At 46.8% G+C, this 26,473-nt stretch overlaps 1 protein-coding gene across 1 annotated transcript; it reads left to right on the top strand.

Annotated features, from left to right (window-relative positions):
- Window positions 1-2,848: 2,848 nt before the first annotated feature.
- Window positions 2,849-23,046, top strand: EPHA1 (EPH receptor A1). The gene is made up of 16 exons (XM_075164452.1): window positions 2,849-3,112; window positions 4,812-5,202; window positions 10,462-10,617; window positions 11,547-11,879; window positions 13,118-13,242; window positions 13,346-13,505; window positions 15,684-15,780; window positions 16,570-16,625; window positions 16,890-17,012; window positions 17,116-17,301; window positions 17,738-17,799; window positions 18,734-18,943; window positions 19,606-19,755; window positions 20,460-20,653; window positions 20,969-21,124; window positions 22,002-23,046. Exons 1-16 carry the CDS (start codon window positions 2,855-2,857, stop codon window positions 22,078-22,080), a joined length of 2,736 nt encoding a protein of 911 aa, XP_075020553.1. The 5' UTR covers window positions 2,849-2,854; the 3' UTR covers window positions 22,081-23,046.
- Window positions 23,047-26,473: the final 3,427 nt, after the last annotated feature.

The raw sequence follows: 26,473 nt of genomic DNA, 5'->3' as shown, positions 1-26,473 counted from the left end.
ATTTAAAGAGTTTAAGAACTCTTTAGCTTGCTTGGAGCAGGGAATTGGACTAGATGGTCTCCAAGGGTCCTTTCCAACCTAAGTCTTTCTGTGATTCTGAATCTCATGAGAATGTTTTCTGTAGCATCATAAAATCACAGTTCACTCACTGCTAAAATGAGGAAATCTGATTCCCACTGACCCCCACTTCTCCTAGAAAAATGTTTCCCATCCTGTGGCCAAACTGGTGACTGGAGTCAGGATACAGTGCTGGAATGAAATGGGTAGACAGTTACATTGTCAAAGGAAGTGGATTCAATGTCATTGGCAGACAAACTGGAGAGCGAAGTAGTTCACATTGGTTGAGCCAGACTTTACCACACATGTTCATTAAGAACATTACATTAAAAATCCGAGGCATACATTTTGATTTTGCAGCAGATTCTTTGAGGATGTGAGACAGTTGCCTAGCAACTTCTGGACTCATCACCCTTTCATTAAGTGTTGTATGTAACAGTCTTCCTCTACTACTTTGAATTTAAAAGCTTCACTGAATAATGAAAAGAAGTCACAAGCATATTTAACAATAGTTCTGTATTGTTAGCATAAATAATATCCTCATTTTACTTCCTTTACCCATCAGCAGTAGAGTCTAGAAAAACCAAGTCTGACTCCCTTGTTATTTCTTTGCACCACTCTGCATATGAAACTGTGCAATAGTCAGTGCTAAGCATCTTTGCCCTGAAGAGCTCAGACTGGAAGAAGCTGGGCTGAGATGAGCTAAGAAATACAGGAGTTAGCAGTTGGATTTTTTCCAGCAGGAGAGTTTAAAGGAAATTTTTCTGCTAGAGTTGTCACTATTGAAAATGAAATTTTGGCCCTGTATCACTTAAGTTTTGAAAATGGTATGTTCAGGACATGCATCACAACAGCTCATGTCTTTTGGTGAGACATGTCTGTGGCATTGCCTTAGGATAAACTGCTAATGGAAACTTGTCTAACTCTCAGCCTTCAAATGCAGTTATGCATTTTCCATCAGCATGGTGGAGGCAGACACCCATGGAAAAATGCTTCTAAAAGCCAGTCTTAACATTGGCAGTTTCTTATGAAAGCTACTTTGCTCTTACTCTCCTTTCTAACTTCTTTTCTTCTATTTCAATATACTTCAGGATGTGTTGTAAATTCAGTTCTGTAGCATTTTCCAGAAGTTTTTCAATGAAATAGTGCAAGGGGTGATTAAGTGATTGCCCCTTCTGGTTGATCAACTGAGACTGATCAGTCTGTTTCTTGCTATCCTAAGTCCTTTGACCTCCAGTAAGTGAAATAAGTGTAAATCCTGTGTGGTGCAGGTATATGCCAGCTGGATCAGATTAAGAGGGTGGGGTAACACTGGAGATTAATTACATGGAGAAAAAGGAAACAAGAAGGGACACATAGATACCATCCGCAGAACTTCCTGGGAGGAGACTGCTAGTACGCACTTAGGGAAACGGCTGAAATCAGCCAGATACGAGCTGGTGCTATCAGCAGGGCTTGCTGGCGTGGAGAAAGCACTCTGATAGTTTTCAGAGTGGGGCTGCATAGGAGGTGTGCTCTAAGTCATGGCGTAAAAGCAGAGCCTCCTTTGGCACTCCGAGGGTTTGTATCTTATGTTCCACTAGCAGAGTGACCTGGTCTGTGGGATCAGAAGCTAGGAGAGAGGCTGCAGGGTTGTGCTGTGAGGACAGGAGGTGGTGGTACTGGAGAAGTGTGTGAGTCTCACGCTCAGCCCGTAAGACTTGACAAGCCTAGAGTAATATAGAGACTGAGGCCTTGTTTAAATTGCATCTTAACCTGGGGTGTGATTTAAAACCAAGATGCTTAAACTTGTGCCAATACCTATGTGGGCACTTGTTTCAATTTAATTTGATTATACATTTAAAGCATAATGAGAAAGGCAGTCTTAGCACGGATGGAAAAAGGATCTAAGTTATTTTCCCTGTGGACAAAACCTTGCTTTCCAAGTTTTCAGTTCTCATGTGCGACTTACTCAAAAGTGAATATTCTTTGCATTTTGTATCTGACCTGCGGTGAGGAAACAAAACTAGAACCACATAAAATTCAGCAAAGGTTTATGTTAAAATATATATCAAACCCTATTGGATTCATACAAATAGCATCAGTGAGGTCATATAACCAGCTGGGCTCACGTCCTCCTCTCAGCTATTATTTGCTGGGGGGAGAAGCAGAACCTAGTACGAAGTCAGGAAAATCAACTGAGTTTTAATAGTTAAATTAGAGTAGGCAAAATATCACACTTAAAGAAGCATGAACTCCAAATTAATGAGTGCTTGCTCTAGCACAGTCCTTCTGCAATTGGTCTTCCCATTGTGTCGGGCCATCTTTTCTCTTACCCCGAAGTGCTGTGCATTATTTTCAGGGGCAGGTAATAGTCTTGATCTGGTATGTCCTGCTGTACACTTTGAATGTGAATAGTGGCAGAGAGAAGTGGCCAATACATGGGAGTAGTGAGTCTTTTTCTCAATCTAAGACAAGACAGTGTATGAAAGAAATAGATTAGAACCGAGGTAGAATGAGAGGGATGTGCAAGGGTCCATGCACTGTTGTTCAATTTGTCATAAGTCATATCCTAATTACAGTATCCTTTTTGCTCCCTATGTAAAGAGTTTAGGCAGATATGGGGCTCTAGACCAGATGCAGCTTTTGCTCAGTGTAAGAAACCTTTTAGCTAGCCAGGCTTTGAGCCCTGAATGCTTTATGGAAATGGATCTTTTAGGCTAGATTTCATCATATTTGAAGCGAAACTTGTTTCTCACATCTGTCTAACAATGTGTGTTTTCTTCTACCCTGGGAGCAGTGGAATGAAGTGCAGCAGATGATAAATGGTACCCCGGTCTATATGTACCAGGACTGCAGTGTGCTTTCCGAGGGTGACACTGATCACTGGCTTCGCACCAACTGGATTTATCGGGGTGAGGCAGCCTCACGCATTTATGTGGAACTAAAGTTTACTGTGAGGGACTGCAAGAGCTTCAAAGGTGAAGTGGTGACCTGCAAAGAGACCTTCAATCTTTATTACATGGAGTCTGAACAAGATGTCGGGATCCAGTTCCGCCGCCCGCTGTTCATCAAGGTCCGTAGCGCTGGGGGTGAAGACTGAGTCCTGTCTTTCTGCTTAAACTAGTCATATCTTTCAGCTTAAACTAGGTGTGTCTTGCTGGCTGGGGGAGGCCAGGAGAACCAGCATCTGGGGAGGGGCATGGATAGTAAGTGTTGTCCTTGGAATAAACTTTGCCCCCAGTGCCCTCCGTGATGCTCAGGGCAGTCTTTGCCACAGGAGGCACAGAAGTTTTCAAATGAGATCAGCCCTCCATTCCATGTAAGCACTTATTTAACTGGACACCACGTAGGTAAGGATTCTAAAGGCTTATAACAGTGCTAGATGGTTATACCAATTTTTAGAAATAGTAAAGCAGAGACCAAAGGAATTTGACTTGCCTTAGGTAACAAAGCAAGATTAGACCAAGTGAAGAACCAAATCCAGTTCAGGTCTCTGTACTCCTGATCATTTACTTTGATTGTTATGAGATACAGGGTCTTTTTTTTCTAAAACTGGAGGTGATGGTTTGCTATAATGAAATTCTCCCTTGTGTGAAAGGATTTAGTACCGCTATATTTTAACTGCTGTTTCCCCCAACATAGTGCCCTCTTGCCATGGAAACGTTTGAATTGCAGAACAGGGAACCTCAGCTTTTTTGTAAAGGAACTTCTGTAACCCAGTTCTGTCTTAAAAGAAGCCACAGACCTAAATTATTTGACTGCCCTTTCCTCTGCAGTTTATATGGCTTTTGATGAAAACAAAGAACGGTAAAGCCCACCAGAGGCAGAGCAGGACGCTGGTAACGTATTCCGCTCCCTCCCCAGTGCTCCTCTACCTCCCCTGCAGCTGGGACCTAGCAGGTGAATTTGTGCGATACTTCCACAACTCCTGAAGCTGCCTTAGGATCCCACTGCCAGATACAGCTGCGTGCAGATCCTTTCATCTGCCATCCAACTACACAGAGCCGGTGGTGTCACATAATGGGGAAGGGCCTGCGGTGGAGAGGATCAGTTATCAGGCGCTCTGTCTGAGAAGAAAGGACACCCCACCATCAGGCTCTCTGAGAAGAAAGGCCACCCCACCTGCAGTCCAGCTCTTTCATATCACATGATGTCATGGAGGCCTTTCCCATTTGCCCAAGCATTGAAAGCATCTCTCTCTCTCTCTCTCTCTCTCTCTCATCCTTTGTTTGCTGAGGCAGTGGGAATGTAGGAGCATGGGAGGATGTTTATCTACAGTCCTGAAATATGTTGAGTGCTGCATGAGAAGCATCTTGCAGTAGATGATCTGGTCTGCATCAAGTACAGCCTAGAAACAGGTGGCTGTAATTCAGTGGTCAATTTAAAAACACAGCTCTAAGTGCTGCTGTGATTTTACTGCATACAATTTGCAAACAAAGAAGAATATCGCAGAAGAGAGATTTGCTCCTTTAGGGGCAGTTCCTAAAGACTTCTTAGATCAGAGACCCAGAACACCGTGTACTATATAAGACCAGTGAATGACTGCCAAGGAGTTGAAAGGCGATGCTGGAAAGTATGGAGGCAAGGATGTGGATCCCGTTGTTAACAATTCCTCCACGTGCAAAGAGAGTATGCAGTGCACTGGCATTAGAAACAGTGACCATACAGCCTCTAAAAGGCCTTAGTGTAAAAGAAGTTTGAGAGGCATGGGTATCTCAGCTACTGCTGCCTGCTCAGATGTTAACACTGTTGTCTTTTTCTCTTTCGCTTAGCTCAACACTGTGGCAGCAGATCGAAGTTTCACAAGCAGAGACATCGAATCCGGTGCCATGCAGCTGAACACAGAAGTGTGTCCCATTGGGAAGCTGTCTCGCCGGGGCTTCTACTTGGCTTTCCAGAACTCTGGGGCTTGCGTAGCCATGGTGTCTGTCCGAGTGTATTACAAGACTTGCCCGGAGGCAGTGCGGGGCCTGGCCCGTTTTCCAGAGACGCTAGCAGGTTCGGAGGGGCTGACAGAAGTGCCCGGGGTCTGTGTGGAGTATGCAGCTGAAGAAGTGGGCTCTCCCCCCAGGATGCACTGCAGCACTGACGGGGAATGGCTGGTACCAATGGGCCGATGCCTTTGTGCTGTGGGGTTTGAGGAAGTCGATGGGAGCTGCGTAGGTGAGTATGAAGACAGACACTGGCTGTAGGCCATGGGAGAGGTTCCAGGGAGGTAGAGATCAGAGCATCTGTAAGCATAAAGTGGGATTAGGGGAGTTAGTGTGGTCTACGTCTCTCTTGCCTGCCCTCTGTGCCTGCCAGGTGTATCTTATACCTTTCCTCCCCTCCTTAGCTTCTCTTTTTCAATTGTGATTTTTCTCCTCATGTGTCAGGTGTAAGACCTGCACACACCACTCCCTCTTGGGCTTCATCCAGGAGCCTTCAGCTCTGGAGCTAGTTTCTGCGAGCTGTAACTGTGTGATTGACACTGACTCACTCAACAACTGGTTCCCAACCTTTAAATGGCAGCCTTGTTCTCTCAGGGCAGACAGGTCAGACACATGGAACAGTGTATTTGTCCCGTGACTAGAAAGCTGAGAGCCGGAGGGGGGCAAGTTTCTCCTCTGTGTCCCCTTCTGCTTGGACTGGGATGGCTCTTCTGCCATGGGAAACCATGTAAACCACATTGCACAATACTGTCAGTGCCCAGCTCATTTCTAAGGAAGAGCAATTAGCAGGCATGGGAGTCACTGGGCTACTGGAGCCACAGAGCGAGCCAGGGTTGTTGGAGCAAGCAGTGCAGGGCTCTCCCTTTGCCACAGAAGGGGCAAGAGCCAGCTTCTTAGGGCAACTTCGCGTGTTTGTCAGGGGAGAGGATATGTGTGGTGTTTTGGGGCATATGTATTACTGCAGGGAGGGAGGTAAAAGTACATCTCTGCTCTTGTTGTCAGACCCATATGGCACAAGGCTAAGGCATACAGAAAAAGGAATCCATGCACTGCTCTCAGGGTCAGCGGGTGCCCTGTCTCTCTGCTTTGTTGTGCCTTTGCTCCACTACCGGGATCTGGTGCCTCTATGAATCCACACTGCTTGCTGCTCATTTCGCTTGGGGAGCTGGTGAAGGTTGAAGTACAAAATCCTTTCCCTTCTCCAGCAATCCCCTCTCCTTGCATAGCTCAGCCAGTTTTTCCACTTAGGTACTACAGAGCTCTCCCCGCCCTCCTGAGAGCACTCCCCTGGGAAGGGGCAGGGAAGCTGTCATGTCTGGACAAGCCCTGACTGCTATCACAGCACAGGTTCATTCTACATCTGTGCTTTTATCCCACTCCGCCCAACTACAGCTGCAGCAAGAAGTGTCTTTTGTAGGATCAGTAGGAACTGGGGAGGTCTCCCAGGAGAGGAAGGGAAGAGGGGAGAACTTGCAGGGATAGAGAGAGATACTTCATGTTCAGAGCAGTGTCTTACTGGAGGATCAGAGGAGAAAGTGAATCTAGGTTGCCTGCTGGGGTATATCTCGGGGTCCCCTCCCTCAACGGAAAAGATGAGGCATTGTGCAAAGGACTGGGAACAATCCAGGTCAAGATAAAGACTGAGGTCACAGTTTCTACTTTGTCCTCAGAAGATGAAGGACTTCTCCTTCAAACATGTAAAGGGGGACAGGATGGAGGAAGATCTTCTGGCAGTGTCTTCTGGCTCTGAGTTTTGCCTTAAGTGGGAACCAAAAAAAAGGAAAGCTGAACTACAACCCTTGCCTCATAACAGGGAGGAGAACCTGACCTCTGTTACAGGACAGGAGGCAACAGAAAGCCAGAGGTCGAGGTTCTGAACTAGTTCACTCAACCTCTCAGTGAATTCCCAGCCGTATAAAGCTCTGCTGAGTATAGTGGCTCAGCCATCCCATGATCCCAGAAAAACTGTGCCTGCCCAGAGCATTACATCTCAGCCTCTCATAGCATTGCAGACTTTGCTGCCGATAAACCCAGAGCTCCACGATTAACTTCCTCAAGTATGTAATTTACTGGGAATGCAAAGGCTGGCTGTGCCCCTGGCCCGTATTCTGGTTCCTTGATGGGATCTGCAGGCTGGCGGGCGAACTGAGCTCCCTGTCAGCTCGGGTCTGGCGTCTGCAGGCTGCCGAGTGCTTGCTGGCAGTCTCCGGATGAGCACTAGGAATAAGGAATGAAGGGAGGGCCCCAGCCATCCTCCCTGCCCTGGCGAGCAGTGTGGAGCAGGCCCTTTCCCAGGCCCCTTTTTCCCATCTTTTCGCCTGGAGCGGGTGCCCAAGGGCCGGGGAAACCAGGTGCCGGGGGCCAGAGGGGATGGGCGGGAGCTGAGACCGCGGCCGCTGGGTGCGCTCCTGGGGGAGCCGAGGGCAGCCGCTCATCTGCTTCTGCCCCGGGGTCCCAAGGCTTCCAGGGAAGGGAGGCAGGCAGCGATGGGAGCCGGACTCCCCGCCCTGCCGCCCGCCGGGCAGCGCCTCCACACCACCTCATGCGGCAGGCCCGGGCCGCGGCCCGCTGGCGTCTGCTGCCCCCACCCCCGGACCCGCCGGGCGCTCCGGGGGAGGCTTCGCACCGCCTCCGGGGCGGGGCCGGGCACCGCGGCCGCGGGCCCCGGGGCGCCTCGCCGGTGCTGTGCAGCCACCTGCCGGCAGGTGCCGGCACGGCTGGTGCGTGGGCCCCGGTTGCCGCGGCGGGGGAGCCGAGGCGCCGGGCGCCGCCACCGCAGCGCCTTGTGCGGTCAGGCGGCGGCCGCGGCCCGGGAGCGGCGGGGCGGGTCGTGGCGGCCGGGACCGGGGGCTCCGCCCTGAGGCGCCGGGGCCGCTCCCTCTCGGGCCCCGGGGGCTCTCACCGGCCGCGGGGCTGTGCTGTGCGCGCCGCTCCCAGGGCGCCGGTCGGGGCTGGCCTGGGCTTGTGTGGCCCGCCGGCCCGGGACTGCATGGCCTCATGCCTGCTGCCCGCGGGAGCTGCCCCCGCGCTGCGCCCTGTCCCTCCCAGCGGGCCCAGGCCCGGGGCTGGGGCCGTGCTGGCGTCTGGGTCGTGCAGGCAGCTGGGTGCCTCCGCTTCTGCCCGCACCTCCTGCCCCCCTTTAGTTTGCTGCTCTAGACACGGCCTCAGGTGATGTGTCCTGGTCCGGCCAGCTGGTGCCTGCCCGGTTACCTCCTGGGTTTGTCCCTTTGCCCAGATGTCCCCCGTGCAGCTCCCTCCCTGCGCTCCCTCTCCCTGCCAGGCGTGCTGTCTCCCTGCGAGGCAGCTCTCCTGCCTGAAGGGTCTCAGCACCACCGGTGAGTAAAGCAGAGATGTAAAGCAGCAGATGTGGGCTGTGGGCTGGAGTGGCACTGGAGCTTAGGCCTGGAGGAACGCAGGCCTAACAGAGGCTCTCCTGGGGTCGCAGCTAACTCTTCTTGCAAAGGTCCCCAAACCCAAATTTCCCTAATTTACTTTCTAACTGTCTCAGCCTGATAATAAGAGGGTGTGTATGTCATCCCGTATTTATGGCAGGTAGTATTGTCAGAACCTCTGTGTTACACAAGTCTGTGGCGCTGCGCTTTGTTTGTTTTTCATGTTGCTGTCAAAGCTCTCCTGACGTAAACTGATCCAGTGTCAGGAATTCTGAAATCTTATGCTGGAGCAAAATGGCAGGAGGCCACAAAGCTTTCATCCTCACTCCAGCATGTAGAAGTGCTCTCAAACATGAGCAGCCTAGAGATCAAAGTAACTTTTCTTCTTCTTGCTTATTTCTGAAGGAGGTGATTTGATCTTGAATATAAATGGAATCTCTTTGGCCTGGTGACAATCAATGCTTGAGCCTTGTAATTCTTTCAACAGCCTTTGTTATCATTGACCACACAGTTGTATGATTGTAGCTCAGAATGACAGACTCCTTCCTGAGTGGTTCTGTTATTTCCCAAAATTGGAAGGTGCTGGTTGCTCCTATTTCTTGTGATTGTTTCTCCTTTCTGTGCTCTTTAGGCTTAACTGCTGCAAATCCTTTTGGCCTGTGTATTGTCATAGTATACCCAAATGGTTGTGTGATGGTATTGCTATGCAACTGGTAGGCCAGTCGACATCATCCAGTGTTAATGGGACAGTCTGCCTGCCATCCCAGGGCAAGAAGGGGGACCAATAGGAATGAGATGAAGCCACTTCTCTCATGACAATCTAGAGAGAGATCTCAACGTACAGTGAGGATAATGACTCTTCCTGAGACTGATGGCAAGGAGTCTTGTTTGGCCTTTATTAGTGGACATGTTTTTTAGGTCCCTCAGGTGTTCCTCTGTGCCACATAGTAGGAATGGCTGGATTGGTTTTTGTCTTCTGGATAAAGGATCATTTCCTATGCTATGCTCCACCACAGTAAGCCGTTTTTGTCAGGCTCCTGAGCAGATGCCTTTGGGGTGTTCTTCATTGGGATCTCCTGAGGGATGACACAGGACATTGTTGCTTTTATAGTGCAATATGAAAAGGGTCATTCCCTCAGTGCTCAAGTTAAATGCAAGGTGGTAGTTGTGGCAGAAAATTAGTGTATGCATTCTTCAACCATCTGATTAGTGATAGGTTGTTTGTTTCTTTAGTTTAGGAACATTTGATAGATTCATTTAGCACAGGCTGGTAAACCGTTAAATTCACAGGTTACTTCAACCTCCTTCACTCATTTTCTCCTTGCTACACACCTATAGAGGTGAAGCACTGACCTTGAGATAACAGGTAGACAGAACAGTGCTCCTGTAGATCAAGCTAATAGTAAAGCAGCAAAAACAATGTGTCAGGTGTTATACTTAGAGAAAGATGTGGCTGCTTATTTTTGTAGGACTGGAAATAGAAAGCACATGGCATCTATTCTCTTGCAGTCTGTGTTGGCTCTATAGCCAGTTACACTCAATGCTGTTAGGCAAACTGATAGTTAAATATTCCCCAGGGCCCTGCTAGGTGATGATCTGGTACAACACTTGAAATCAGAAAAGATTCTTCTGTTAAAAAGCCCACTGGCTTTCCCATATGAAGTCAGCAAGCAGAGGACTCTGAGGAGTACAAGGACTTGGAGGTAGTATTTACAGCTCTTCTTTATGGTATGGAAAGCTTGAAGGGCAAGGTGGGGACCATTCTGGGTTTATGTTGAAAGAAGTCTCTGAGGTTGACCAACTTCTGTTTTCATACAGCATCTGTGAGGAATGAGATCCCCCTTCTCCAGTCTACAAGTCCTATCATAACATTGATCCTATCCTGAGGTTGCATCTCTTCTCTATCTGCTCTGAGAAGATGATTGGTCTAAGTGACCTTCAGGGGTCTCTTCCAAACTAAATATTTCTGTGAGCTAAGAAAATGGAAGAAAAGCAAGCAGATAAAGGAGTGTTCAAGAAGCTGAACAAAACTGGCAGGTGGTTTCTTGTTGATCTTGGTTTATTGTTGGGCTTATGTTGACTTGTTTGTCTCTGCACAGCCTGCCAGCGAGGATTCTACCGTCACTCCCTGGAGACTAAACGCTGCCTGAAGTGCCCCCCCAACAGCTTGTCCAATGAGTCAGGGGCTACGTCTTGTTCCTGCAACGCGGGCTTCTACCGAGCACCTTCAGAGGGCCAGAACATTGCTTGTACCCGTGAGTCACCGATAGAAAGAAAGAACAATATCTATACAGACTGGGGGATGAACTTATTGAGAGCAGCCCTACAGAGAAGAATTTAAGGGATACTGGTGGGTGAAAAATTGGGCATGAGCTGGACGTGTGCACTTGCAGCCCAGAAAGCCAATAGAATCCTGGGCTGCATAAAAAAAAACATGGCCAGCAGGTCAAGGGAGGTGATTCTCTCCCTCTACTCTGCTCTTGTGAGAACCCACCTGAAGTACTGCATCCAGCTCTGGGGTCCCCAGTACAAAAGAGACATGGACCTGTTAAAGTGAGTCTAGAAGAGGGCCACAAAAATGATCAGAGGGCTGGAACACGTCTCCTAATAAAGAAAGGCTGAGAGAGTTGGGGTTGTTCAGCCTGGAGAAGAGAAGGCTTTGGGGAGATCTTATTGCGGCCTTTCAATACTTAAAGGGGGCATATAAGACAGATGGAGAAAGACTTTTCTCCATGGCCTCTAGTGACAGATCAAGAGGCAATGGTTTTAAACTGAAAGAGAGTAGATTTAGATGGGACTTACGGAAGAAATTTTTTACGGTGAGGGTGGCGAGACACTGGAGCAGGTTGTCTAGAGAAGTTGTGGATGCCCCTGTTTGGAAGTGTTCAAGGTCAGGCTGGGCGGGGCTTTGAGCAAACTGATGTAGTGAAAGATGTCCCTGCCTATGGCAATGGGGTTGGACTAGATGATCTTTAAAGGTCCTTTCCAACCCAAATCATTCTGTGATTTTATGAACAAGGAGGTGGGAGGAAACAAAACGTTGGGAAGTAGAGATGAGAAATGAGACAGGGAGAGGCTGGGGGAACAGAGGGCTTAATTCAAAATACATTAGTAGATGGGAAACTGCCACAGTACTTTGGGTATTAACAACTGGATCTAATACTTTCTTTCATGCTTCTTGTAGGCCCCCCCTCAGCTCCCCGCAATGTCAGCTTCTCCCTTATTGGCACGCAGCTGAGTCTGTGGTGGCAACCACCCAGCGACCATGGTGGGCGAAAGGACCTGACTTACACAGTCTTCTGTCAGCGCTGCCATTTCCTGTCATGTGAGCCGTGTGAGGCTGGTGTGGTATTCTCCCCCAGTGCTTCAGGTCTCACTAAACCTGCTGTGGACGTGGACGGCCTAGAAGCTTACACCAACTACACGTTTGCTGTGGAAGCCCATAATGGTGTCTCTGGAATGGGACCTGCTCCACAGAGAACTGCTCCAGCTCTCTGGGTCGCAGTTGGACATGCAGGTTAGCAGAAGCAGGGAGAAGTTCTTCCTGCTCATCAGGAAAAGGAAGAGGAATCTCTGTGAATGTTTAAGCTTTCTCCATCTTCTCCTTCTTGTCTGCCACATGTGTTGGTATGGTATGATAAGAACTCTAAGGTACCTCTGCCTCTGGCATGTAAAGTCCATCAGTCAGATTCCTTGCAAGTCAAAGCAGCAGTAATCATTACCCACCAAGAGCTATGAATCCACCAAGGACTTAACAGAGGTGAGGAGGATAAAGCCCTCCCTGTCATACACTAGCGTTGTCCAGCCTAAGTATTGTTACCTGTGTGACAGGAAGAACAGGGACTGTGGCGTGAAGTATTTCCCATGACTTGGATATTGCAAAAAATCCAACCAAGCACAACAGAAACCCTGCTGTAACTGAAAAAAAGAAAAGCTTTGAAAGCATGGAGAAATGAGGATGTCAAAAACATGCAAGTTCTTGACTCATTTCTGTAGTTTAGCTTCAAGCTGGCTAGTTTGACTGTCCTGTGAATACTTTCCAGAGCGCTGTGAAAGGTGATTATAGAAAAGTGACATCGCAGAGCTCAACAGCCCTTGGTGCTTTCCCCAAGTTCTGATTTAGTGACAAAATAAGACTCTCCTTCCTGACGCGATGCGGGGGCAGCACAACTCTGAGCTAGAAAAGCAGAGCTACTTTTGGCTGGCCTCATCACTTCCTGGTGATGAAGAAGGACAAGGAGAGAACCAGGCTTGACTCTTGCAGACTGTTGAGAATTATCTTTTTATTCATGAACAGCATGCATTTGCAGTCAGCTGAGAGATTTTGAGCATTGAATTTCCCTGTACCTTTATGAAATGGAGCTGCATTCATAAATCACATAGGATAGTTGTGTTACTGCTGCTGTAAGAGCATAAAATCCTAACATCTGTATTTCAAATTGAACACTTCCAGTGCAGTGCTGGATTAAATGTAATTTCTTGGAACAGTGATTTTGTTTTGAGGGCCAAACAAGGTTATGCTTCCGTTGTTGAGGTAGAAGCATACTATTCATGGAAAGCAATTAATCACAGCCAGAGACCTCCTTTCCCTTTCACCACAGAAGAGAAAGATGAGGGAGTGGCAGTGGCAATGAGAGTCAGTTCCAGATGCATGGTATGACCAGAGAAAGAAGGAGAGAGCTTCTGGTGGAGAGAGGGTCTAGTTTGCTTTATGTTTGTATTTCTTCCTGATGTTCTCTGTTCTCTCCCCTGCAGCTCCGGTGACAGTATCCCAGTTTATTCTGACACAAAGAGATGACAGTAGTCTTTCTGTTTCTTGGCTTGCCCCACGGCAGCGCAGCCGGACCTCAGTGGAGTATGAGGTCATGTTCTTTGAGAAGGTGAGGCCTGCCTTATTTGTTCTTCCCCCTTTCACCCAAAGGGGTGGAAGTGTCCTCTCTGTTCAACATGTATTTGTTACTTGATGCTGTTTGATTTCTGCAGGGAGAGGAGGCACGTTACACAGTGAAGCACCTTCTTGAGCCAAATGTCACTCTGACAGACCTGCAGCCAGACACAGCCTACCTGCTTCGTGTGAGATCCATCACACCCCTCGGGCCTGGGCCCTACTCCCCGGAGCAGGAATTCCGCACCCTTCCACCAGGTAAAGGACAACCACTGATATCTCAAAGGGCCTCACCACTATTTTTTTCCAGCCTTATCATTTCCACCGTATGTAGTCCAGCCCTTGAATGTAACTCTGCCCAAAAAGATGGTGTGTACCGCTGAAAAAAGTTCTCCACCAAAGCATGAAGTGTAGAAGGCCAAGCTATTGAGGCCACAAGGAAGACCTTTCTCCTATGTCAAAGAACATCTCATACACGCCTCACATCCAACCTCCTCTTTCCCTGGGTTACCCAGAGACTTCCCCTTTATCAAAAATTTTCTATAATGGAGTTTGCTCTCTCTTCATTCCACACATTCACAGATCCTCCTATTGACCCTATGGATAATTTTAGAAATACATCTGTTGAAATGATGCCTTTGAAAGGCTAGCTTTATTGTAATGAAATAAGGACGTGGAAGAAAGCAAGGGCATTCCTTAATGTAACTAAATAGTTAAGTTAACTGTGTAAAATCTGATAAGAAGTTGTGATACCATGATTGGAATATCATTTAAAGATTGGGCTTTTTTTTGGCACCAGGAGCTTTTGGTAAAATTTTCATGAAGTCGCAGTGCCAAATGATGACGACATAAATGATCTTTAACCAACAGAATAATGTACCACAAAGGTTCTGTGGAAAATATGTAAGTTAACATGTACCTTAGATGGTTTTGATTATAAAAGGACATGTTGGAAAATACTTTCATCACGATTATGCTTTTTTTAAAATAAAAGTTGATCACCTCCTCATGTCAAGACAAAGGTATTTTGAATATGAAAGGGAGTAAAAAGAAGTGCCAGCAAGGTTTCATTTGGTGGGAGTTCTTCTTTGATAATAGTAGAAGCATTGTTTAGCTGTAATGGTCTAGGGGTATTAGTGGAACAAGCTTTGCAGGGAGGGGCAGTTTTTTTTAATCTGAATTCGAGAATTTAGATCCCTAAATTTCCTGCAGAAGTGCTATGTACCTTAAAGCTTGTCCATTTTATTACTAGAAGATATTATTTCACCTTCCAAATCTTGCCTTTTTGATTTTAACAAAAAAGAATATTAGCTCTGCCTCTTGATTTCTGCTTAACTAAGCCTGGTAATTTTTAATAATTTTAGTGGGATGAGTCAGCATCAAATTGAGCAAGAATAACAAGCGTTAATTAGGCTTTACGGATGCTGACCTGGACTGGATGTTAGGAAACACTTCTAGACACAGTTGTCCATGTCACACAAGCTGTTCCTTACTTTAAAATCTGCTCATTTATTGAAACAATTTCTTTAGGACTTTTCTTTCTTCTGGATGTTTTCCTAACTCTCTTTAGGGAAAATATTAAAAAATGTAGATTCTCATTAGATATGGATATGAACACTTTTCATTAATGTATTTTTAATTTTTTAAAATAGTTTTTTAAGTTACGGGAAATAAGGTTTAAAAACATGTACTTCACCAACAGAGATCATTTAGGATTTCCTCTGATGAATTAAAATATACTGTATGGAAATGGATGGCTTTAGCTTGAGAATCTAAATGGAAGACGACAACCTGTGTTATGTGAACGCTATCTGAATGCTATCCAATCGCAAAATGAAACCACCTGACGCTTAGTTTTGAGAAAGCAGGAATGTAATGTTAGACTGCAAGTTCCTAAGTCACAACCTGCTTATTTCAAAAGTCCTAAGCAGACAGTGGCTTCTGTCAAGGTTTAGGCAAAGGACCAACCGCAGATATTGATGGAAGGGGAGAGGGAAATTAATTTCATAAATAAGAAGAGAGTCGCGTTAGACTGCTGGGGAAAATCATGTCTTTCCTGTGCCATAGTCCAAATCAGCTACTGAGCAGGAAGAAGGATCTGATCTAACGGAGTAGTTGGAGAGGAGTGGGAGGGGAGGAACAGCTGTTCTTCGTTTTTGAAAGTGTCATGGAATTTATGTGGGAAATCAGCATAGGGATAAATTACTCAACTAGAAGACCAAGACTGTAGATAAGAGCCAACCAGATACCCACCAGAAGGTGCTCCATGCACATGAATAACAATACGATAGGACTCAAACCTGGTGTCTCTGCTGCCTGGAAGACAAATGGCTGTAGCTTACCTAATACCATTGGCTGGTAGAAGCTGGTTGCTACACTCCAGACAAACAGTTCTTGGTCTTTTAAATGATATGGTCTTTCTCTTTGTTTCTGCAGACACGGGAGCTCTGTCTGGTGGAGTCATAGTCTCTATTATCTTCGGAGTTCTACTATTTATTGGGCTGCTTCTGGGACTTCTCATCTTTCAGCGAAAGTAAGTGTTGATTTTTGGTATTGAAAAAGGCATAGATGTAGGAATAGCTGAGCTATGGGAGCTTAAGAAAGGGAGGGAGGCCCTGATCTCTCACAGATTATTGGATAGTTAGAGGTTAGTTAGAGAAGAAAGAGTAAGACCAGTGTGCTGCGGCAAGACGGAATGAGTCTCAGTAAATAATTTTAATTAGCAGGATTGGAGGGACTGATATATCTGTAAGATAATGCGTGCTGCTGAGGACAGATGAAAATGTGGTGTTTTCTCAGTTTTGTAATAATCCAGCACTATCATACTGTTATCATGACAGATGAATAAAAATATTGTTATGGTACAATCATTTCTATAGCTGCTGATCAATTAGGTGGGCAGTACATGTAATTTCAAACCATTTTCCATATACCATTACTTTAGTGGTCCTCTATCCAGATACAAAATTCTTCTCCCTTTCTAAATGTCTATAAGGCTGCTATTGTTTGGTTTTAAGAAGATCAGGTATTGTACTGGAAGTGTACAGAAAACATAAAATAAATAGAAATTCATCTGTAATTCAGCAAGCAGAAGGATGAACCAAACTACCTGCATGAAAACAAAGCTCCATTTCTAAATGTAAATGAAGCATCACGTTTTCTTGCTAGCTGTATTCTACCAAGTAAGTGCAGTGTCTGGTTCCTCTTTGTTCTGGCTACCCTGAGCTCTGTCCCTGACCAAATAGGACAGACACCCTGGAAGTCTTGCTTTTTTCCTTGCTCTCTGACCATTTTATTTTCATGACTGCTTGTTATGTTCCAGGCAGGCTCATCGGAGACAAGCACGGCCAGATTACAATACTTCAGGCTTTGATCGAGGTGAGCTTCAGAGGGGTGGTGGAACCAGGGAGAAGCCTGGAATGGGTTGGAAGGAAAGCAAAGAAACAGTAGTTCCAAACCAGACAATGGCGTGGATTTTCTGATGTAATTTGGCTTTTCCCATAACAGCTCTAATCTTCAATGTAGGTTTGTTTACTGCCATTGTCAGAATCCCATGGATTCACCTCTGCTTCTGTAGCTTTGCCCTACAAAGCTTGTCCAAAGAGTTGACAGGTTAATTTGCTCTTTTGCTTTTTACCATAGAGAAAGTCTGGTTGAAGCCCTATGTAGACCTGCAACCGTATGATGACCCCAGCAGAGGGGTGCTGGAATTCACTAAGGAACTGGACGTCTCTTGTGTCACTATGGAGAATGTGATTGGAGAGGGTGAGTTACTTGTTGCTCTCCCCATCTTTCAGTTCCCCCACACTGTTATTTTGCTGCCTATTCCTGAGTTCATCTGTGTCCTCTTGCCTCTGGTTGTCCTCAGGGGAGTTTGGGGAGGTGTATCGTGGGTCCCTGCGGCTCCCAGGGAAAGAACGTATCGTGGTTGCCATCAAGACCCTGAAGCCGACATATTCAGACTCACAGTGGTGGAACTTTCTGCGCGAGGCAACAATTATGGGGCAATTCAATCACCCAAACATTGTGCGTCTGGAAGGAGTTGTCACCAAAAGTAAGAGTGTGTGGGAGGGAGTCCTGGAATGAGAGCAGAAACTGGCACATTTCTTGGAGAGGATGCTGTCAGAGGGGCTGTGCTGGGAGAAGAGAGGCATTGTCATGTTAGCCTATGGCAGAGAATGAGGAAGGGAGGAGAGGTATGGATTTCCAACAGAGTCATGAGGCAGCGTTAGGAGAGGTCTTCTTGGGTTGGTGAGTGGATGAGAAGCTGGGATAGTGTAAGGGATGCTGTAAGGTTATATGTGTGACACAAGGAGGAATACAAAATCATTGGGGGAGGTCTAAGGAGGAGGGTCAGCCAGCTGTGCCAGCGGAGTGGGGATGTTGGCTGGGGTTGGATATGGTTCTCTGTGTTGGGGCAATGTGGAGAGCATTGAAAGGCGAGAGTAGGAGAATTGCAAAAAGGCTGACACCTTCTTGTCTTCCTCAAGGGAGGCCAATGATGATCATCACTGAGTATATGGAGAATGGAGCGCTGGATACCTTCCTCCGGGTGAGAGACTCCAATCTGTAATAGGCTTGTGTACTGCCAGAACTTGCACTTGAGCTGGATTTAGGACCCTAAAAGAAGACTAGAAATAAGATCCAGACATCCACTTATTTTCTGCTGTCGTGGTTTAACCCCAGCCAGCAAAAATAAACTCCACGCAGCTGCTCGATCACCCCCCCGCCCCCGGTGGGATGGGGGAGAGAATTGGGAGGGCACAAGTAGGAAAGCTCCCGGGTTGAGATAAAAACAGTTTAATAATTGAAATAAAACTAAGTAGAACAGTAATAATAACAATGAGAACAACAACAATAACAGAATACACAAAGCAGGCAATGCACAACGCAACCGCTCACGGACCGCCGACCGCGTGTCACGAACCGGGGCGGGGGGGGGGGGGGGGGGGGGGGGGGCGGCGAGCCCCCTCCCCACCTGGTTTTTATACTGAGCATGACGTCACATGGTATAGAATACCCCATTGGCCAGCTGGGTCCACCACCCCGGCTGTGCTCCCCCCTCCCGGTGCAAGCATCACCCAGCAACAGCCAAAGCATCAATGGGCCATCAACGCTCCTTTCACACCGAACCCAAAACACAGCACACCCCCCAAGCTACTGGGAAGAAGGTTAACTCTGTCCCAGCCGGAACCAGGACACTGCTCACTAACATTTCCAGTCTCAACAGTTGAAGCTTGATGCCATCCAGTTTGCTCAGTGTCCAGAGTGCTGTCTTTCGTAGTTGAAGTGCAGGTGCCTAATGATGACTCTGGAGACAACCACCAGTCCCTTAGTGAGAACCTGTTGGGTCCTTTGGGCTGCAGCGTTGTCTTTTTGCTTGTTCACCAATGCCTGCTTTTAGAAGTTGATGAGGCCAGTAACTAGAAACCAAGCAGATTGATATCACTTGACTAGGATCTTCTCTCACTTCTTCTTCCATGCAGGAGAATGAGGAAAAATTTAGCCCTGTACAGCTTGTGAGTATGCTGCAGGGAATAGCCTCTGGCATGACCTACCTTTCAGAACACAACTACGTGCACCGGGATCTGGCTGCTCGCAACATCCTGGTAACACGCAGTCTTCAATGCAAGGTGTCTGACTTTGGTCTCTCCCGAATATTGGAGAATGATGCAGAAGGAACCTATGAAACCAAGGTAATGCAAAAACAATCTCTCAGTATTGTAAATGAACTGTAGTCTTAGGGGGATTGGGATTCTGCCAGATAAAAATGGCAGAATTTCTTCACAATAGGAAACACCAGGCCAGGGGAAGACTGGGATGGAAAATCTCTGAGGAAAACCCATAATAAAACTGCAAGTCACAGTGTGGATGATTCAGAAGGTGGTGCTTTTCTGTCTGGAGTCCATGTTGATTTTGTTTGCTTCGAGATTCAGAGGGATTGTGGTTTTGAAATGAGAAGCGAAGTAAGAGGTCTGATCTTTTGGACTCAATTAACTAAACCTAGCTTTGAAGATAGCCCTGCTGCGATCAGGGGTTTGGACTAGAGACATCTACAGGTCCCTTTCAATGAAAGTTCCAGTGATTCTAATGTCTGGTGTCATTCAAAGTAGGGCTGTGACTGGTGTCAGGATCTTACTTCCACAGCAGTGGTTTTCTGTAGCATTCGACTGAACAGAGGGCTTAAACTCATTCACTTTCCAGGAATGTTTCTGTCCTTTTGAGAAATTTCCCCAGAGGTGGTTACACGTCACTTCAAGTGAAGTGGGCCCAGTCTTTGAACCACTTTGTAACCTCCTTGCATGAAAGCACTGGAGAAATACAACTCAATGATACACTATGTCTCTGCTCTTTACAGGGTGGTAAGATTCCCATCCGATGGACAGCCCCAGAGGCCATTGCTCATCGGATTTTCACCTCAGCCAGTGATGTCTGGAGCTTTGGAATTGTCATGTGGGAGGTGCTGTCATTTGGTGACAAGCCATATGGGGGCATGACCAATCAAGAGGTAACAGACACTGAGCTCAAGTGCTGATTTAAAAAAATAAACAAGGCATGTAGGCCCAACTTTTGTAGATCTCCCTCAGCCTGCGCTCTTGACATTCTTTTGAACACATAACTACTGTGTCTCCTTCCCTGCTAAAAATCAATGCAACCAAGTCAAGGGCAGTAAGTGTTTGGGCCTCTGAACTATATTAAAGTGTCAACAGCAATGAGCCAAATTAAAGACTGGTTAAGTCAGCCATGGCTTTTGGGTCTGGAGATGTTCTCTGTTGGTTTCTTTCTCTCCTTCTTCTGGCTCTGGAGTATTAGGTCTGGTCTCACACTCATTCTAGGTTCAGTACATCTGTGAGGTTAGCACATGCTGTTGAAATTATTCCTCAGAGCCTGGTTCCCCTTTTCTCACCGGGCCTGTGCCAGGATCCTTTGGTCCTCGCTTCTCATGAACACGTGCCCTGAATGGCAAATGGGAGCTAGGCTAGTAAAGGATTGAAAGTACCTGCATATGCCACTTCACTTTTCGACATCCCTTAGATGTCCTGATCCTTTGCTGTGCTGCCCAAACCCTACTTTATGCACATGTAATCTGCTTCAACCCCTCCTTGACTGCACAGTGTGCAAAATGGTGAACTGCCCAGCCCCACAGAGGTCTCTGGCTCCTCTTTTGCATTCTCTGCTCTTTGGCCAGATTTCTCTCTGTCCTCTGTGCAGGTGATGAAAAGCTTAGAGGATGGGTACCAGCTCCCCCCACCTGTGGACTGCCCATCTATTCTCTACGAGCTCATGAAGAGCTGTTGGTCACACGATCGGATGAGGAGGCCTCATTTTCAGGAAATCCGGGCACAGCTACAACATTTCATCTCAAGTCCTCAGCTCCTCCGGCCTCTTGCAGACTTTGATCCCAGGTAAGCAGGCTGTCATTGGAGGAGGAGAGGTTAACTGGGAGATTTTCACCTCCCTGTCTCCAGCAGGAGGAGAGGTAGTGCTAGGATGCAGGCTGGCAAGAGGCACCTTGAATGCTCTGTGTGCAGAAGATAGTGATCATCTCTCTCATGGTGACAGAGGGCATAGCCATTGGCCTGGGCAGTCTGACCTCACTGAGCAGAGAGCAGATAAGCTGGCCTAGCTCTGGCAGAGGGCGCTTGCCCTTTACCTACTATCTCATAGTACTGGCCATTTAAGGTATTTGCCTGGCTAATGAGTGTTTTATCTGTCTTTAGGGTAACACTCCGGCTCCCCAGCTGCAGTGGATCTGATGGGATCCCCTATCGATCCATCCCTGAGTGGCTGGAATCCATTCGCATGAAGCGCTACATCTCCAACTTTCGCACTGCTGGCCTGGACACCATGGAGTCCATTCTGGAGCTCACTGCTGAGTAAGGGCAGGTTAAGCTCCCACAAGGCACCCTAGGCTATGCTACCAATAGCTGTGTCTGTCCCTATGCTATCTGAACAGGCACCCATATTTACTTGGAAGGCTTCTCTCCATCTTTCTCTATATAGTTAAATGGAAGTGGACTGGCTTCTTGCCCTAAAAGGGAACGATCAGCCCAGAGGAATTGGGATCATCCCAAACTGTGAGACTAATTCCCTAACTGTCCATGCTTGAGGGTCTTCAGGGGCCTGAGCTGCTCTGAACTCACATCAGACACAAACAGCAAGGGGAACCAATAGATGGCAGACAGTTCTCTAACCTGACCATCTCCCCACCCTTGTAGGATAAGAGAATTTTCTTGCCTTGAACTTCAGATGGGCTAGTGATATTCCCCCCACATCAGCCAGGCACTATTCTATCATAGAGCAAAGTCCTTCTAGGCTCCTTAGAAAGACTCAGGTCAGATGCTTTACCAACACAGGCATGTTCTGTTGTAGGGTCGGGGCTGTTTAGTCAGCTCCAATCAGGGCAATTACACAAAACAAATGAGCAGGCACAGTGCAGGGACAGACCTGCTAAAGGGTTGAGAGATGGCCCATATCACAAGCTGACTCGGACACGGTCCTGATTTAATGGGAGTACAGGCCTAGTCACGAGGTGGGAGAAGCCAGTTGACTGGGTGGGCAGAGGTAGCCAGGGAAGGGCAGGAACATCTAGAATTTTCTTCCTTTTAGAGGAAAGGTAGGCATAGTAGGAGGCACTGAGGGAAAGGAAGCTTTCTGAACTAATGCTTGGTAACTGTTTCTGCCCTTACCCACAAGTCCGCAAGGAACAAGAACAGCAATTCATTTTGTCCTTTCTTTTCCCATTTCCTTCAGGGACTTGAAACAGATGGGAGTGTCACTTCCAGGCCACCAGAAGAGGATCCTATGTAGCATCCAAGGCTTTAAGGAGTGATCAGTCATTGCTCTCTTAAGCTTGCTACATGCCCATTCTTACCAGGTATCACTTGGAATCATTCCTATGGCAATTGCTTCCAAATGAGTGACTGGGACAAGCACAGCAAAACAACCAGAACTGAAAAGGCTCGTGAGGCAACACCACCTGCTGTCATTTCTGTTCCCCCTTGCTTTAGCTCTACAGCAGCCATCAGTACGTTTCAGAGCACTGGTCTTAGAAATTGTTCTCAGCCCTGTCTTCTGTAGTCCATTCTGTGCAGCACTAAGTAATCCCTGTAGTTTACATACTGGGGTTCCAGACCCTCAGTATATCACATGGAAACATAAGGATACATACAAAGCGGGTTGGGGCCAGTGGATAATGTTTTAAGATTGGAGATGAGAGTTCAGATAGACTGGGACATTCAGGGAATGTGCACAAGGACACAGACATGTAGAGATTGAGCTCATTCACTCCCTGGCATACATGCCTTCTCACTTCAGCAGCCCTCTGTCTTCCTTATTTTACAACAGGAACAAACTATTCAGTCTTTCACAAGGCTGCTGGTAAGGGATATATTTTTTAATTCAGCTATTCTTACCTTAAACACCAACTCATGGTGTACTTCTTTCTTTGGAGGAGAAGTTGGGAGTAGCAGCACACCCTGCTGTAACTTGTGTGATCACATAACCTCAGCATGTTGCTGTTTTGCACATGCATACTTCAACGGGGAGATTTACATCTCTCCAACTTGCTTAATACCTTTACTTGTGCCATGGGCAGAAAACCCTTTAGGTACCCATTTTTCTCTGCCCCTTTTTAAAAGAAAGAATAGTTGTCTTTGGCTGGGTAGGGTATTTTTAACAGAAAAATGTGTGGGTGGTCTGTCTTATTCCTTCTCTGTGGAGGAAATGTTATTATTTATCAGAGCTCAAGACAGTTATAGACTGTAAATAATATTTTGTAAATAAACCTGTGGCAGAGCAGGCTGTGTTGGAGTTCTTTGGCTTATTTCAAATATGATTGGGACCTTTACTTTAGCATATATATTATAAGATCCAGCAGGGTCCTTACATGCATGTTTGGTTGTTTCAGCCAATGGTCTTTGTCCATTTAACTGCAGATTTAATGTGGACATGCATTTGCATTAGGATTAAAGGATACATATGCAGCTTCAGACTTTTTTCTTTAAACCCAGTTACAGCTGTATCCATCCATTAAACCATGAGAAGTATTAGAAGCTACTGCTGTAGTTTGATGAAATAGCAAGTAGTACTTCCTTCTCCTGCAGAACAGATTGTCCGGGGGGGGGGAAAAAATCTCACTCTGATGTTCCTAAGACTTTCTCCTACCTGGGAAGAGTAGTCACCTCAAGATTTCCCTTTCAGTGCTTAAGCTAAGTCTAGGTTGGTGAAGAAGGTGAGTGCTAGCCATTCAGCAATCAGTTACTTGCTTTAGATGGCTATCAGTGTTTCCATAATTATATAATGCTCCAAATTCTTAAGGCTATAAATTAACACGCCTGCTCCTGGAAAGGTCTTGCTTAACCGTGAATGACAGAAGGGTTAAGAAGCAGAGATCTAAAGAACTGCAACTTAAAGCAAGACGACTGGTTTCTGTTCAACAGGAGAAGCAGCAGAGTATACACAAGAACCATAGGATACACGTACTTCAGCTACTCAAGTCACTGCAACTATAGTAAGAGATACAGCTGACAAGATAAGCTCTTACTGTGAGTCTTTTTAGTGTATCAGTAAGTTCAATCTTAGTAATAGGTGTCTTAAACATGAGGTATAGGTAATAAATAAAGTTGCTACGTAGCAGATAGCCAGGCTAGAAGATAAGCCCTGATGAGGCCGACACAAGATTATGAGCTTGTGTCATGCATATGTAAACTTTAGCCTATCCTTGCAGATGGCAGAAAATTGGAAGTGGTTGATAGCTGTGCTGCCATTCAGAGGGACCTCAATAGATGGGAGAAATGGGAAGAGAGGAGACTCATGAAGTTAAACAAAGGGAAATGCAGAGCCCTGCAGCTGGGGAGGAATAGCCCCAGGCACCAGTACATGCTGGGTGCTGACTGGCTGGAAAGCAGCTTTGCAGGAAAGGCCTTGCAGGTCACAGTGAACAGCAAGTTGCACTTGAGCCAGTAACGTGCCCTTGTAGCAAAGGAAGCCAACAGTATCTGGGCTACATTAGCAAATGCATCACCAGTAGCTGGAGGGAGGTGATTCTTCCCCTCTATTCAGCATTGGTCAGACAGCTGGAGCGTTGTGTCCAATTTTGGGCTCCCCAGTACAAAGGACATAGACTTTCTGGAGCAAGTCCAGTGAAAGGCCCCTATGACTTTGAAGGGATTAGAGCATCTGATGTATGAGGAGAGGCTGAGAGAGCTGGGACTGTTCAGCCTCTAGATGAGAAGGTTTGGGTGGCTCTTATCGTTGTATATAAATACCTGATGGGAGGAAGCAAAGAAGAAGGAGCCAGACTCTCCACAGTGGTATCCAGTGAAGGGAGAAGCAGCAGTGGGAACACATCAAAATCAATAAATTCCATTTGAAGGTAAGAAAAAACTTAATGTGAGAGTTATTAAACACTGGAACAGGTTACCCAGGGACGCTGTGGAGTTCTCATCCTTGGAGATATTAAAAAACTGACTGGGTACGTTCCTGAGCAACCTGCTCTGGTTGACCCTGCCCTAAGCAGGGAGGTCCCTTTCAACTTCAAGTGTGAGGAGCTGCTGAATCAACTGGCCTGGCAGAGAAGAGGCTGCTCAGTTCCATGTCCTCAGGTACAGCCAGTAGCAAGCCTGAGCATGTGTTCCCAATAGGCACTCATGCACACAAAATATACATGTATATAATATGTGCATGTATATATATGCACACACACACTATACATGACTGGCCTGGGGCAGAAAACACAGCAGTCACGCAAGCACAGCACAAACAGCCTGATCCTATTCCCTTCTCTGGCTGATCAGGATGAACCTGTTAGCAGAAAATATATACATATATACTATGGATCCCTCTAGTGGGATCTAAGACCAGCTATCCAGTAGCTGGCTCCACAATCTGGAGCCTGAGCTGGTCTCCTCAATTGCTGGCACCAGGACATGAGTCCCTGAAGCCTGCAGCCTCACTCCAGTGGTGGGCACTCAGACCCCTCATGGGCACGCACGCTCACACACAAGGGAGCCCTCCAGTAATTAGCCTTAGACATTGGCTCTATCCAGCAGCTGGCCCCAGGATTCCCTGGTCTCCCACTCACCTCACAGACAGATGCAAACCGTTCTCTGGTAGCTGGTCCAGGCCTACCAGTAGCTGACTTCCAGACCTGAGAGTAGCAGGCTTGGACCTCCTGGGAGCACTGGGAGCTGACTCTCAGACTGGTCTTTCCAGTGTCTGGCCATACTTGCAGCCATGCCAACTCATGGCTCTCAAGTCTCTTGCCTTACTCACTCACCAGCTACTTTGACTTGATTTTTGCTAGTGATTACGCATGGACATATACACCCACACAATATGCATGCTCTCGGGTATTTCCAGTTGCTGGCATTTAGACCTCCATATGCACTGAACAGTCCCTTCTACACAGGAAAATTTAAAAAAAAGAAAGAGGGGGGAGGAAAAAAAAAGAAAGAGGGGGGAGGAAAAAAAAAGAAAGAGGGGGGAGGAAAAAAAAAGAAAGAGGGGGGAGGAAAAAAAAAGAAAGAGGGGGGAGGAAAAAAAAAGAAAGAGGGGGGAGGAAAAAAAAAGAAAGAGGGGGGAGGAAAAAAAAAGAAAGAGGGGGGAGGAAAAAAAAAGAAAGAGGGGGGAGGAAAAAAAAAGAAAGAGGGGGGAGGAAAAAAAAAGAAAGAGGGGGGAGGAAAAAAAAAGAAAGAGGGGGGAGGAAAAAAAAAGGAAGGGGGGGGAGGAAAAAAAAAGGAAGGGGGGGGAGGAAAAAAAAAGGAAGGGGGGGAGGAAAAAAAAAGGAAGGGGGGGAGGAAAAAAAAAGGAAGGGGGGGGAGGAAAAAAAAAGGAAGGGGGGGGAGGAAAAAAAAAGGAAGGGGGGGAGGAAAAAAAAAGGAAGGGGGGGGAGGAAAAAAAAAGGAAGGGGGGGAGGAAAAAAAAAGGAAGGGGGGGGAGGAAAAAAAAAGGAAGGGGGGGAGGAAAAAAAAAGGAGGGGGGGGAGGAAAAAAAAAGGAAGGGGGGGGAGGAAAAAAAAAAGGAAGGGGGGGGAGGAAAAAAAAAAGGAAGGGGGGGGAGGAAAAAAAAAAGGAAGGGGGGGGAGGAAAAAAAAAAGGAAGGGGGGGAGAAGCATTTAGTAAGAAGACAGGACAGACTGTGCTGATGACACACAGGGCATGGCCAGACAAGTATACTGTGTACGTGCAGCCAGCCCTTTCTGTGCCCTTTTCCCCCAGTTTTCC

Source organism: Calonectris borealis, chromosome 1 (assembly GCF_964195595.1).
Source record: "Calonectris borealis chromosome 1, bCalBor7.hap1.2, whole genome shotgun sequence".
NCBI classification, from domain to species: Eukaryota; Metazoa; Chordata; class Aves; order Procellariiformes; family Procellariidae; genus Calonectris; species Calonectris borealis.
This window is presented reverse-complemented; position numbering and strand designations above follow the sequence as displayed.